This window comes from Salmo trutta, chromosome 25 (assembly GCF_901001165.1).
Source record: "Salmo trutta chromosome 25, fSalTru1.1, whole genome shotgun sequence".
In the NCBI taxonomy this organism is placed as follows: domain Eukaryota; kingdom Metazoa; phylum Chordata; class Actinopteri; order Salmoniformes; family Salmonidae; genus Salmo; species Salmo trutta.
The window spans coordinates 10121183-10136101 of record NC_042981.1 but is presented as its reverse complement, the minus strand read 5'-3'; the positions used below and the strand labels follow the sequence as shown (position 1 = coordinate 10136101).

At 42.6% G+C, this 14919-nt stretch overlaps 1 protein-coding gene across 2 annotated transcripts in view; it reads right to left on the bottom strand.

The window, feature by feature from the left end:
- The window catches only part of smc6 (structural maintenance of chromosomes 6), a 38850-nt gene extending 34719 nt beyond the window's left edge, over positions 1–4131 (bottom strand). The window contains exons 1-8 of one of the 2 annotated variants that reach the window (XM_029712845.1): positions 4054–4131; positions 2765–2917; positions 2562–2679; positions 2208–2313; positions 1912–2048; positions 1560–1621; positions 452–532; positions 157–258 (exon numbers count right to left, since the gene is read on the bottom strand). In XM_029712845.1, coding sequence (XP_029568705.1) covers positions 157–258; positions 452–532; positions 1560–1621; positions 1912–2048; positions 2208–2313; positions 2562–2679; positions 2765–2896 — 738 coding nt within the window. In that variant the 5' untranslated portion in view covers positions 2897–2917; positions 4054–4131. The other variant, XM_029712846.1, reaches the window with a different exon arrangement.
- Positions 4132–14919: the final 10788 nt, after the last annotated feature.

Here is a 14919-nt window from a genome sequence, read left to right as displayed (position 1 = left end):
ATATGTAGTGTTACATTATTATCTTTTTTTTATTTAATAAAAAAAAATACAAAAATCGTAAAGTGTATGTGTGACCATGTATGAAATGCACTTTAAAAATGTAATACATTTATTTTTGGGCCCCCATAAAATGTCATTTCCATGCGATAGCATTACCTCCTCTTGCCTCTCAACCTGTTCTCTGGTCACTGCTTTAGTCTGTTTGATGTGGATGTAGTCTCTCTTCATCTGCTCCAGTAGAGTCGCTTTCATGAAGAACTACATAAATATAATTTTTTTTAAATCCCCAGAAGGAACTTTGTTTGCGCATGATGAAGTGGACACAGAATTAGAATTGCATATGGGACAAAAATGAATGACAAAAAAAAACAAGCACCACAAACATGTAGACAAGAAAATGACAGAGCTTAAATTACAAAACAAGGACAAAGAGCTTAAATTACAACTGTACCTTATACTTATCTGCTTCGCTTTTTGAATGGAGAAATTGCTTACTCATTTCTTGGTTAAGAATTGAGACTGGGTTATCCACCTGTGATTTACAGTAAACAGCAAAAGAGGCTTTTCAAATATGGACATACACTACCTTTTCAAAGTTTGGGGTCACTTAGAAATGTCTTTGTTTTTGAAAGAAAAGCCCATTTGTCCATTTAAAATAACATCAAATTGATCAGAAATACAGTGTAGACATTGTTAATGTTGTAAATGACTATTGTAGCTGGAAACGGCTGATTTTTAATGGAATATCTACATAGGTGTACAGAGGCACATTATCAGCAACCATCACTCCTGTGTTCCAATGGCACATTGTGTTAGCTAATCCAAGTTTATCATTTTAAAAGTATAATTGCTCATTAGAAAACCCTTTTACAATTATGTTAGCACAGCTGAAAACTGTTGTTCTGATTAAAGAAGCAATAAAACTGGCCTTCTTTAGACTAGTTGAGTATCTGGAGCATCAACATGTGTGGGTTCGATTAAAGGCTTAAAATGGCCAGAAACAAAGACCTTTCTTCTGAAATTCGTCAGTCTATTCTTGTTCTGAGAAATGAAGGCTATTCCATGTGAGAAATTGCCAAGAAACTGAAGATCTCGTACAACGCTGTGTACTACTCCCTTCACAGAACAGAGCAAACTGGCTCTAACCAGAACAGAAAGAGGAGTGGGAGGACCCGGTGCACAACTGAGCAAGAGGACAAGTACATTAGTGTCTAGTTTGATAAACAGACACCTCACAAGTCCTCAACTGGCAGCTTCATTAAATAGTACCCACAAAACAACAGTCTCAACGTCAACAGTGAAGAGGCGACTTCGGGATGCTGGCCTTTTAGGCAGAGTTGCAAAGAAAAAGCCATATCTCAGACTGACCAATAAAAATAAAAGATTAATATGGGCAAAATAGCACACACTGGACAGAGGAACTCTGCCTAGAAGGCCAGCATCCCGGAGTCGCCTCTTCACTGTTGACGTTGCGGGTGACCCCAAACTTTGGAACGGTAGTGTAATTAAAAAATAAATAACATCATTCACTTTCAATAAACCACACACACACACACTACCTGGATGTTGAAGTGATCTAAAATTGCAGTCAATTCATCCTTTTTATTTGAAACCAAGTGCCCTGGAATAGAAGGTAAAGGTTGATTAAAATAGAGAAGAGATAAAGAGAACAGCCAGACAGACCGACCAGACGGCAGGACAGACACAGACAGACCGACCTGACGGACAGACAGACAGAGAGACCTGACGGCCAGACAGACAGACCTGACGGCCAGACAGACAGACCTGACGGCCAGACAGACAGACCTGACGGCCAGACAGACAGACCTGACGGCCAGACAGACAGACCTGACGGCCAGACAGACAGACCTGACGGCCAGACAGACAGACCTGACAGATTTAAACTATTACCTGTTTTACTCTTCAACCTGCACGTCCGAACACCATCACTAGAAATCCTTTGTTCAATAGAAATGCATTCTCCGTAGACATCCCCTTTGTACGCGTCTGGTCCTCTGTTCCTCAGTTTCACTGTAACATCCGCTGTGCTGGAAATAAGTTCACCCACATGGACAGTGTATTCGTCTATTGTTTACATTACATTCAAATGAACTATTTGCAAATTCAGCGGTAATGACAATTTACACTGTCCATAAGAAAAGAGATATGGAAAGGGAGTCAATATAATATAAGTAACTAGAACTGACCTTTCACCATTTTTCACAAAACCCTTCAAAGATGCTCCTCTGTTTGTGATGGTGGCCTTTCCACCAAGGCCCACTATTAGAGCAGTCAGTATGGCACTTTTCCCACCTGCAAAACAAAATCAGGTGACAATCCCACGGCACAACAACATAGCAGAAATAGGTCCCACTCACAGTACAATGAATAGCAACTAAGCCATTATAGACAGGGGGAAAGTGTAACTTGAATTCAGCATTCAAATTCAGTTATATAATGACTGTTGGAGAAGGGTTAGAAAGTTAAGGGAAAGCATCGAAAACATGTCTATGGGGAGTCCTTTAGCCAATACAAAGCATCGGTTTAAACATCTTTCTTACTTCCATTGTTGCCAACAATGAAGTTCACATTGGGCCCGAACTGGAATGGACCAAGCAAATGGTGACACATGAAATTCTTTATGGTGATGCTTTCGATAACTCCAATATCTCCCAAACCCTAAAAATGGACAACAAAAATAGAAGAAAACTGTAAGCCATTACAAATCAATCTATCGATCAGATAATTGATGGGAGGCACTGACCGAGGGAGAGGTGGAGTGGTCATTAAATGATGTCCCATGATCCTCTCTGCCATCTTCTTCCTCTTTAACCTCTTCCAATCTACGTTTCTTGGTGAATTTTTCATCATTCAGTACTTTGCTTTTCCGCTTCATTTTAGTAACATTGGTTCCACGCTGTTGAAACAAAAACAACTGCATAAATATTAGTAATTACATGCCGAATTCATGTTAGTTTACTGCCAGAGCACATAGGGAAGATTCTGGGGGGACATATGGGTCTGAAATGGATTGTTGCCTGGCTTGCTGTAGGCCACACTACAGATGTGGCTGTCGCGTTTGAGTCGCTGTGGATGGCGCCGGAAGGGAAGGCTGCCGTTTTACGGGCTCCTAACCAACGGTGCTTCTACCCCCAAGCCGTAAGACTGCTGAACAATTAATCAGATGTTCACCCGGACTATTTACATTGACCCCCCTTGTTCTTACACTGCTGCTACTCGCTGTTTATCTGTGTGTAGTCACTTTACAAATTACCTCGACTATACTGTTAACGGTATCGCCTGTATATAGCCTCGTTATGTCATTTTATTGTGTTACTAAATAAAATAAAGTCAAAAAAATTAACAAGTAAATATTTTCTTAACTCCATTTCTTGAACTGCATTGTTGGTTAAGGGCTTGTAAAAGTAAGCATTTCACGGTAAGATCTACCTACACCTGTTGTATTCGGAGCATGTGGAAAAATTACATTTGATTTGAGTAAGTGACTTGACGTCTTGGCGTCTTGAAATTGGTGGCTTGAAATGATCCTCAGGAAAAACAAATCATTGTAGATATTACAAAATGTGTACTTGTCTTACAGGTGGAAGGGTAAGCTTCAGTGTAGACCACTACCACACAGGAAGGCGCCATGAAAGTACAAAGCTTGACACATCTTCCAACTGAACGCGCAGGTGCAGACTAACACCGTAACGTTCCAATCTGATACAATCTAACATCTTTACGTTTCCTATTCAACTATATAAGGGCTGCTGAAGTTCCATATAGGGGGTGATATGACAAATACAGCTACAATAGGCCTACTCGATACTTTCTTTGCGAAGCATAGACTATCTTTGTTTGCAAGATCAGTGCATTAAAGTTTTAAACTGAGGAGACAAAAACGTTCACCCCCGTCAGTCACAGGTCCAGACAAGCAGTCTTATTCTACGGCCTTTCGTTCAGGATAGTCTTAACTTCTAAATGTCCGTTTATGAGGTTGAATTATGCATTATGTGTTCTTCAAGAACAGACGAAAATAGAGCGCGTACGTACCCGACTCTGACTTCCTGGTGTTGTGGACGTACTGCGAAACGGAGGAGGAGAAATGTGTGGGAGTGTGTTAACTTTGTATCAGGCTGTTTTCAAAGAGGAACACATTCTTCTTCGGTTTGCGTCAAATATGTTGCATTACCGCCCCCAACTGGACTATGATATAAATCCATTATACTTTGTAATACAAAATAGGAAAAGGTGGAAAATAAAAAACAACATTTAAAAATCTAAAATAAAACACAACCTTCAAACTAACCTTACACTCATTCAAAACCCACTAGCCCACTCCAATACTTTGTACCCCATCTACTCCTGCACCGTGCCAACAGCCTGGGAGGCCAGGACATCACCACTCAACACACCCTGTTGACGTCAAATCTCGTATACCCAAATACTTTTCTCTGCAGCTACCACCATAACATTTATTTTCTGTGATTTACTACATTCCATTTCTGCGGTACAGTTGATAACCATTGCTATGAACGCTAAGAAGCCAACCTTACAGAATCATATTTCACTCGTTGGCCTATCCCTCGATGGAGGCATAGATCTACTACTCACAGGGATCCTCTCAGAATCCCTCAACCTTGACCCATCCTCCTCTACTTTCTTCACTACCTCAGCATACAACACCTTCTGCACTACTCTGACTCTAGCCATCTCAACCTGCCTCTCACCGGACATGTCCGATCCACAGCAACACGGGCACCCCTGCAGTCGAACCACAACTTTATCCACCGAAACTCCACAATATTCTATCCCATGCCCTCCTGCACACTTCCCACATCTTGGAATCTCCATCCTACAAACTGCTGTGACATGACCATTGTCCAGAGACTTAACATTAGTGGGTAATAAGTGGTGGATGGTCTGCATGCTTAGAAGTCCACTCCGAAAACCTCTTCTCCGCTGGCGGTGACTTGGAGCAGCCTCTGGGCTAAGTTCAATTGCCCTGGGGGGTACGAACAAAGGATCCAATTCGGGAAAGTCGTATTCCTGGTCGTAATGCTGGTGAGTTACCTCCGCTCCGATATCCAAAAGTTATTTCCGGCTGTATGTAATAACAAAAAAACACCTGAAACAGTGCAGTGGATTCAGCACAAAGGGCTCTAACAGGATAACTGATGTATCCTAACATGACTTTGTCTGGTAGAGACTCTGACTCACCGAGTGCCTGCTCCCTCTGATCAGAAGAAACCCCCAAAAACATCACAAGTCCACAAACGTTACAGGTTACCTTCACTGATTCAACTGCACCCAACTCGTTTTCTCACCCACCCTGAAACCACAAATAGATCTGTCAAAAGGCAAGAGTCCACCTTCTCCGGGAAAAATGTCACTCCTACTGGTCCAGATTCTTTTTTATCATGTCCATTGACGCCAGGCTCTGGTTCTGAACTCTTCACCACACGTTCCACCTCACATAACTCGCCCTCATTCCCTTCCATTTCACCTCCAGAACTCGGTCAGCTGCACAGCTCACTCTATTTGCACTCAAGACCATTCTTCTTCGACACCCCATCTCCATGTTTATGGTCATCTTCCTCAGATTGAAATCCAACCTCTCCTTTCGTCATTCTCTTCAACCTCCTCTTCCTCTTTTTCCACCTCCATTCCTCCTCAGAAACCCACCTTTCTGTGTCCCTGTCCAAATGTTCCTCTTTTCCCAACTTTGCATGCGGCCCAGTGGCATCCCAACCTAACTCCATCTCATAATCATCCTGCTCACCTCGGACGAGGAACACCTATGTGAAGCTAGCCACAGTATGAGTCATAATACCCATAAAACCTAGCGGTAAAACCCTGAAATGGTTCCAATAGTTTTTCCACCATTAATTTTTCTGTAGGGGATTTTAAAACTACTTCATATAAGGTCTGTGTTTTGTGTGTGTGTGTGTGTGTGTGTGTGTGTGTGTGTGTGTGTGTGTGTGTGTGTGTGTGTGTGTGTGTGTGTGTGTGTGTGTGTGTGTGTGTGTGTGTGTGTGTGTGTGTGTGTGTGTGTGTGTGTGTATGAACAATGTGGAATATTTATGGTCCATTGTTTTCCCTGAAAACAGGTACTGACAGGAGGAACAATATGTGTCTGTCAGAGGTCGTCAATTCTGAATGTCAATAGATTTTTTGTTTCTATCTCATCAATGACAACATTCTAGAACTGAATTATCACTCACCTAAGTCTGGTATCCTGGGAAGTCTGGTTAATGATTATATAATTGATTAAGTGGCTCTTTCCTTGTAGAATGTTGACAGCTGTATATACCAAATTATATTGCTGAGATGCTCAAACTTAACTTAATAGCTACACTCACCGATACAGGATCAACTTTATCCCTCATGCTGGCCCTGATTAAACTGGTAAATTGCCCATCACTATATCTGCACTTCTCCACATGGCCAGAGTTATAGTGGTCTAGTAATACAAACATATTTTTGATCTACTGCTCTGCTAATTAGCTAAAGTGTAGGCAGTGGCTAGCTATGACAGAGAAAAGGAAAGTTCAACACTTTACTCAATTCAATACAGCACATGGATTCATCATGGATTGGACACAGGTCTCTGATCGCGCTGGTGAACAGTAGCTGACAGTGTTGGGTAGAGATGACATGCAGCAGTTTCCTGCAGGAATTTGTAGTCTTGCTGAGGTCTGTTGCTAATTAGCATTTTTAATTTTTTTGAGTTAAATTGAGGCGAATATACAGTTGAAGTCGGAAGTTTACATACAACATAGCCAAATATGTTTAAACTCATTTTTTCACCATTCCTGACATTTAATCCTAGCAAAGATTACCTGTCTTAGGTCAGTTAGGATCACCACTTTATTTTAAGAATGTGAAATGTCAGAATAATAATAGAGAGAATGATTTATTTCAGCTTTTATTTCTTTCATCACATTCCCAGTGGGTCAGAAGTTCACATACACTCAATTAGTATTTGGTAGCATTGCCTTTAAATTGTTAAACATTTCAGGTTGCCTTCCACAAGCTTCCCACAATAAGTTGGGTGAATTTTAGCCCATTCCTCCTGACAGAGCCGATGTAACTGAGTCAGGTTTGTAGGCCTCCTTGATCGCACAGGCTTTTTCAGTTCTGCCCACAAATGTTCTATGGGATTGAGGTCAGGGCTTTGTGATGGCCACTCCAATACCTTGACTTTGTTGTCCTTAAGCCATTTTGCCACAACTTTGGATGCTTGGGGTCATTGTACATTTGGGAAACCCATTTGCGACCATGCTTTAACTTCCTGACTGATGTCTTGAGATATTGCTTCAATATATCCACATAATTTCCCTTCCTCATGATGCCATCTATTTTGTGAAGTGCACCAGTCCCTCCTGCAGCAAAGCACCCCGACAACATGATGCTGCCACACCCGTGCTTCACAGTTGGGGATGGAATACCGAAGAATACTTCGGCTTGCAAGCCTCCCCCTTTTTCCTCCAAACATAACGATGGTCCTTCATGGCCAAACAGTTCTATTTTTGTTTCATCAAACCAGAGGACATTTCTCCAAAGATCGTTCTCCAAACGATCTTTGTCCCCATGTGCAGTTGCAAACCATAGTCTGGCTTTTTTAATGATGGTTTGCAGCAGTGGCTTCTTCCTTGCTGAGCAGCCTTTCAGGTTATGTTGATATAGGACTCGTTTTTCTATGGATATAGATACTTTTGTACCTGTTTCCTCCAGCATCTTCACAAGGTCCTTTGTTGTTGTTCTGGGATTGATTTGCACTTTTCGCACCGAAGTACGTTCATCTCTAGTAGATAGAACACGTCTCCTTCCTGAGTGGTATGACGGCTGCGTGGTCCCATGGTGTTTATACTTGCGTACTATTGTTTGTACAGATAAATGTGGTACCTTCAGGCGTTTGGAAATTGCTCCCAAGGATGAACCAGACCTGTGGAGGTCTACAATTTTGTTTCTGAGGTCTTGGCTGATTTCTTTTGAATTTCCCATGATATCAAGCAAAGATGCACTCAGTTTGAAGGTAGGACTTGAAATACATCCACAGGTACACCTCCACTTAACTCAAATGATGTCAATTAGCCTATGAGAAGCTTCTAAAGCCATGATGTCATTTTCTGGAATTTACCCAGCTGTTTAAAGGCACAGTCAACTGTGATACAGTGAATTATAAGTGAAATTATCTGTCTGTCAACAATTGTTGGAAAAATTACTTGTGTAATGCACAAAGTAGATGTACTAACTGACTTGCCAAAACTATAGTTTGTTAACAAGAAATTTGTGGAGTGGTTGAAAAATGAGTTTAATGACTCCAACCTAAGTGCATGTAGACTTCCAACTTCAACTGTATTGATAAAACTCACCTTGTCCGAAAGAGAATTACACGTTTATCAAAACGTCACGCCAAGGTAAGACTAAACCAAACACATACTTAATATGAAGTGTTTGTAAAATTCACTATGTGAAAAGTGAAATAGTGGAAAGACGATTGGAACCATTTCCGTGTTTGACCTCTATGATTTATGGATATTATGACATGTCCACTGTGGCGGACTATAAGGATAAGAGTTTATAAAAATATAGAGCTCCCCAGCTTGTTGTCCTAAAACCCAGAAATAAGTTAGATTGTTAAGCCATCCCTGTCGGAAAAATAATTGGGGAAAGGAATAAATGTCGAAAATAAGGTCTGAGGTTAACATGAGATCTTATAAGTTTTGTTCTATGAGATAATAGCAGTCCAGTTAACATGACCTTTATGAATTATGAAGCCTTTGTGATGTGTTGTATTACATAAATTCTTCAAAATTCACAAAAATGACGTTAGCTGATAAAGATTATGTCATAGAACAAAACACATAAGATCTCCTAAGCCTGTGCTTAACACAGGCCTTGTTTTTGGCGTTTATCCAAACACCCTACAAAAACGCCATTCATTTTCCTCATAGGCTTTGTCCAATGAACCATGGCGGAGTTAGTGCCTACAAAAAGATGCCATTACTATTTCTCTCTATTAGCATCGTAGCTCTTATTGCGGGACTTTGACAGTCGGAAATCACCTCCCTTGTCAGCCTATTATGTGTATTGACATTCATATTGCACTGTACAACCTTACCTATGGATTGTGGATCAATAAAATGGAGTATCGGTCTACTCAGTGACACCCACAGAACACAACTGAAGAGTTTATACAAATATTAGCATTATAACTCATGTTGCGAGACTCTGAAACCACTGTGAAATTATCCACATGAAAAAGAAATGTCACCTTGGTACTGCCACGGCTTATAGTCATTACTATATTAACAACATTACGTTTTTGTCATAAACATAAATGATCGAAACCACAAGCCCATTTTCATTTCACTGGTAGAATCGGGAAGTTTCGACTCCCTGTGTATTCGGTTGCTCATAGTGAACCACAAACTCCAGCATTCATAGCGAATGCAAATACCGCCCACTAAGGTAGATGGGGCATGCCCATAAACTTGGATAATTGTTTACTTTAAAACGACTAACTTCTATATCCAAGATTTTTTTTGAAAATGTTTGTTTTTCACTAAGATTTGTCATCATGCCCGTGTGGTGTCCTGTGTCTGGCTGTGCTAATTACAAACAAGCGTGAAAATTTGTTATCCAGAGCACGAAGCACCGCCCCTACACGAGTTGTAGTCTTTCAGACTGGAAAAATGTGTCTGTCACGGCTGTTTGAATGAGCGGACCAAGATGCAGCGTTTTCGTAGTTCCACATGTTTTATTTAAATCAGTGAAACCGAATGCAACAATTAACACTTTAAGTAAATACAAAATAACAAACCGTGACGCTGGAGGAACATAAACCTCACGAAGAACAATCACCCACAAACACCTGTGGGACAAACCTAAACTTAAATAGGACCTCCAATTAGAGACAATAACAACCTGCTGACTCTAATTGGAGGTCATGCCAAATAACACCAACATAGAAATACAAACCTAGAACCAAAACATAGACATACAAAAACCAGACAAACACCCCCTGTCACGCTCTGACCTAATCTACCATAGAAAATAACACCCACTATGGTCAGGACGTGACAGTACCCCCCCCCCCAAGGTGCGGACTCCGACCGCGCCTAAAAAAAAACAATACAAAGGGAGGGTAGGGTGGGTGACAACTGTCTATGGCGGCGGCTTTGGTTCCGGGCGTGGTAACCCCACTGCCTGCTGATCCCCCCGCTTCTGTATGACTGGGGGAACCATACCATGGGTCCTCGTCGGATGCTTCGGACCACCAACCGCCGCTGATGACTCCAGGCTGCAGATCACCGCTGAAGGCTCTTGGCTGCAGATCACCGCTGAAGGCTCTGGGCTGCAGACCACCGCTGAAGGCTCTTGGCTGCAGATCACCGCTGAAGGCTCTGTGCTGCAGACCACTGCTGAAGGCTCTGGGTTGCAGACCACTGCTGGAGGCCCCGGGCTGAGAGGCGTTGCTGGAGGCCCCGGACTGAGAGGCGTCGCTGGAGGCGCTGGGCTGAGGAGCATCGCTGGAGTCTCCGGGCTGAAGAGCGTCGCTGGAGGCTCCGGGCTGAGGAGCGTAGCTGGAGGCTCCGGGCTGAGGAGCGTAGCTGGAGGCTCCGGGCTGAGGAGCGTCGCTGGCGGCTCCGGACTGAAGAGCGTCGCTGGCGGCTCCGGACTGAAGCCGCCAGCGACGTTTCTCTCTCTCTACTCTATAGAGTTGACTCTTGAAAAGCCCTTTGTTAACATAGAGATTCTGGGAACATCAAAAGGTGGGAAACGTTACCATATTTCGGTAATCCAACCAGTTGATAGCATAGCTGCCTACGGCCCGATAGAGACACAAAATCTTTTTGTTCCTCAGTCTTCTCGCTCTTTCATTCAAAACCTAACCCCCTTTCTTTTTGTAACCAGCCATCATATCTGTTCCGTCTGCTAGGGACGTTTTCCTTTATGGCATAATTTGTAATCAATGTATGATCCATTCTGTGTAGATGTAATTCTGTGTGATTTTTTAGGTATTTAGTAAATAAATAACTAAACCAAATTTTGTATTGCTGATTCAACTTATTAGCCAGGGTTTGTGAAGATAACCAAGAATTTACAACTTTCAGATGAGACTAAATAAGGTGACGATTAAATATTTACATTTACATTTACATTTTAGTCATTTAGCAGACGCTCTTATCCAGAGCGACTTACAGTAGTGAATGCATACATTTCATACTTTTTTTTTTCCGTACTGGAAAAAAATATTGACTGCTATTGAGGTAAAAGATTACCAGGTCTTTAAGGTCTTTAAGAGTTTATTCAGAAGATAACAGCTCTATAAACATTCTTTCATGGTGCCCGGACTTTCTAGTTAATTACATTTACATGATTATCTTAAACAGGTAATATTAATTACAGAGAAATTATTTTATAGAATAGCATGTCATATCACTTAATCCGGCATAGCCAAAGACATGACAGTATGTACGACAGGACCAAATCGAAAAGATAGGTAGGAGCAAGCCCATGTAATGCTTTGTAGGTAAAGCCTTGAAATCAGCCCTAGCCTTAACAGGAAGCCAGTGTAGGGAGGCTAGCACTGGAGTAATATGATCAAATTTTCTGGTTGTAGTCAAGACTCTAGCAGCCGTGTTTAGCACTAACTGAAGTTTATTTAGTGCTTTATCCGGGTAGCCGGAAAGTAGAGTATTGCAGCGGTCTAATCTAGAAGTGTCAAAAGAATGGATTCATTTTTCTGCATCATTTCTGAACAGAATGTTTCAGATTTTTGCAATGTTACGAAGATGGAAAAAAGCTGTCCTTGAAATATTCTTGATATGATCGTCAAAAGAGAGATCAGGGTCCAGAGTAACGCAGAGGTCCTTCAAATTTTAATTTGAGACGACTGTACAACCATCAAGATTAATTGTTAGATCCAATAGAAGATCTCTTTGTTTCTTGGGACCTGGAACTGGCATCTCTGTTTTGTCCGCCATCCACTTCCTTACGTCTGAAACACAGGCTTCCAGGGAGGGCAATTTTGGGGCTTCACCATGTTTCACTGAAATGTACAGCTGTGTATCGTCCACATGGCGGTGAAAGTTAACACTATGTTTCTGAATGACATCACCAAGAGGTAAAATATATAGTGAAAACAATAGTGGTCCTAAAACGGAACACGGAAATTTACAGTTGATTTGTCAGAAGACAAACCATCCACAGAGACAAACTGATATCTTTCCGACAGATAAGATCTAAACCAGGCCAGAACCTGTCTGTGTAGACCAATTTGGGTTTCCAATCTCTCCAAAAGAATGTGGTGATCGATGGTATCAAAAGCGGCACTAAGATCTAGGAGCACGAGGACAGATGCAGAGCCTTGGAGGACAGATGCAGAGCCTTGGAGGACAGATGCAGAGCCTTGGAGGACAGATGCAGAGCCTTGGTCTGACGCCATTAAAAGTCATTTACCACCTTCACGAGTGCAGTCTCGGTGCTATGATGGGGTCTAAAACCAGACTGAAGCGTTTCGTATACATTGTTTGTCTTCATGAAGGCAGTCAGTTGCTGCGCAACAGCCTTTTCAACATTTTTTGAGAGGAATGGGAGATTTGATATAGGCCAATAGTTTTTTATATTTTCTCTGTCAAGGTTTGGCTTTTTCAAGAGAGGCTTTATTACTGCCACTTTTAGTGAGTTTGATACACATCCGGTGGATAGGGAGACGTTTATTATATTCAACATAGGAGGGCCAAGCACAGGAAGCAGCTCTTTCAGTAGTTTAGTTGGAATAGGGTCCAGTAACAAGCTTTAAAGACTATTTTCCTCAATGTGTCAAGAGATATAGTATTAGAAAACTTGAGTGTCTCCCAATACAGGGCTAAGATTGAATCGTACTACACCGGCTCCGACGGTCATCTTATGTGGCAGGGCTTGCAAACTATTACAGACTACAAAGGGAAGCACAGCCGCTTGCTGCCCAGTGACACGAGCCTACCAGACGAGCTAAACTACTTCTATGCTCGCTTCGAGGCAAGCAACACTGAGGCATGCATGAGAGCATCAACTGTTCCGGACGACTGTGTGATCACGCTCTCTGTAGCCGATGTGAGTAAGACCTTTAAACAGGTCAATATTCACAAGGCCGTGGGGCCAGACGTATTACCAGGACGTGTGCTCCGGGCATGTGCTGACGAACTGGCAGGAAGCATGTCAGCAGGTAGCCTAGTAATATTTGCCATGACTACAAGGTCTGATAGGAATTCAGGGAACTCAGTGAGGAACGCTGTATACGGCCGAGGAGGCCTATAAACAGTAGCTATAAAAAGTGATTGATTAGGCTGCATAGATTTCATGACTAGAAGCTCAAAAGACGAAAACGCAATCATTTTGTTTTGTAAATTGAAATTTGCTATAGTAAATGCTAGCAGCACCTCTGCCTTTGCGGGATGCGCGGGGGATATGGTCACTGGTGTGCCCAGGAGGAGAGGCCACATTTAACACAGTAAATTCATCAGGCTTAAGCCATGTTTCAGTCAGTCCAATCACATCAAGATTATGATCAGTGATTAGTTCATTGACTATAACTGCCTTGGAAGTGAGGGATTTGACATTAAGTAGTCCTATTTTGAGATGTGAGATATCACAATCTCTTTCAATAATGGCAGGAATGGAGGAGGTCTTTATTTCAGTGAGATTGCTTAGGCAAACACCGCCATGTTTAGTTTTGCCCAACCTAGATCGAGGCACAGACACGGTCTCAATGGGGGTAGCTGAGCTGACTACACTGACTATGCTAATGGGAAACTCCACTAAGCTGGCAGGGTGGCTAACAGCCTGCTGCCTGGCCTGCACCCTATTTAGCAATGAATCCGCCGATAAGAACATTGAAAGATGCCTAATGGCTCTGTTAAACAAGGACAACCATATCTACATGCACAAACATCCATAGTGTGATCAGTATAACATAGAGCCTTCGAAATGCCACAAAGCAGGACTACATCTATTTTCAAGTAATTAAAGAGCAGCAGTAAAAAAAAATAACAATATATACAGGGGGGTGCCGGTACAGAGTCAATGTGCGGGGGCACCGGTTAGTTGAGGTAGTATGTACATGTATGTAGAGTTATTAAAGTGACTATGCATAGATGACAACAGAGAGTGGCAGTGGGGAGGGGAAGGGGCAATGCAAATAGTCTTGGTAGCCATTTGACTAGATGTTCAGGGGTCTTATGGCTTGGGGGTAGAAGCTGTTTAGAAGCCTCTTGGACCTAGACTTGGCGCTCCGGTACTGCTTGCCGTGCAGTAGCAGAGAGAACAGCCTATGACTAGGGTGGCTGGAGTCTTTGACAATTTTCAGGGCCTTCTTCTTACACTGCCTGGTATAGAGGTCCTAGATGGCAGGGAGCTTGGCCCCAGTGATGTACTGGGCCGTTCGCACTACCCTTTGTAATGCCTTACGGTCGGAGGCCGAGCAGTTGCCATACCAGGCAGTGATGCAACCAGTCAGGATGCTCTCGATGGTGCAGCTGTAGAACCTTTTGACGATCTGAGGACCCATGCCAAATCTTTTCTGTCTCCTGAGGGGGAATAGGTTTTTTCGTGCCCGCTTCCCGACTGTCTTGGTGTGCTTGGACCATGTTAGTTTGTTGGTGATGTGGACACCAAGGAACTTCAAGCTCTCAACCTGCTCCACTGCAGACCTGTCGATGAGAATGGGACTCGGTCCTCTTTTTCCTGTAGTCCACAATCATCTCCTTTGTCTTGATCACATTGAGGTAGAGGTTGTTGTCCTGGCACCACACGGCCAGGTCTCTGACCTCCTCCCTATAGGCTGCCTCGTTGTTGTCGGTGATCAGGCCTACCACTGTTGTGTCATCGGCAAATTTAATGATGGTGTTGGAGTCGTGCCTGGCCGTG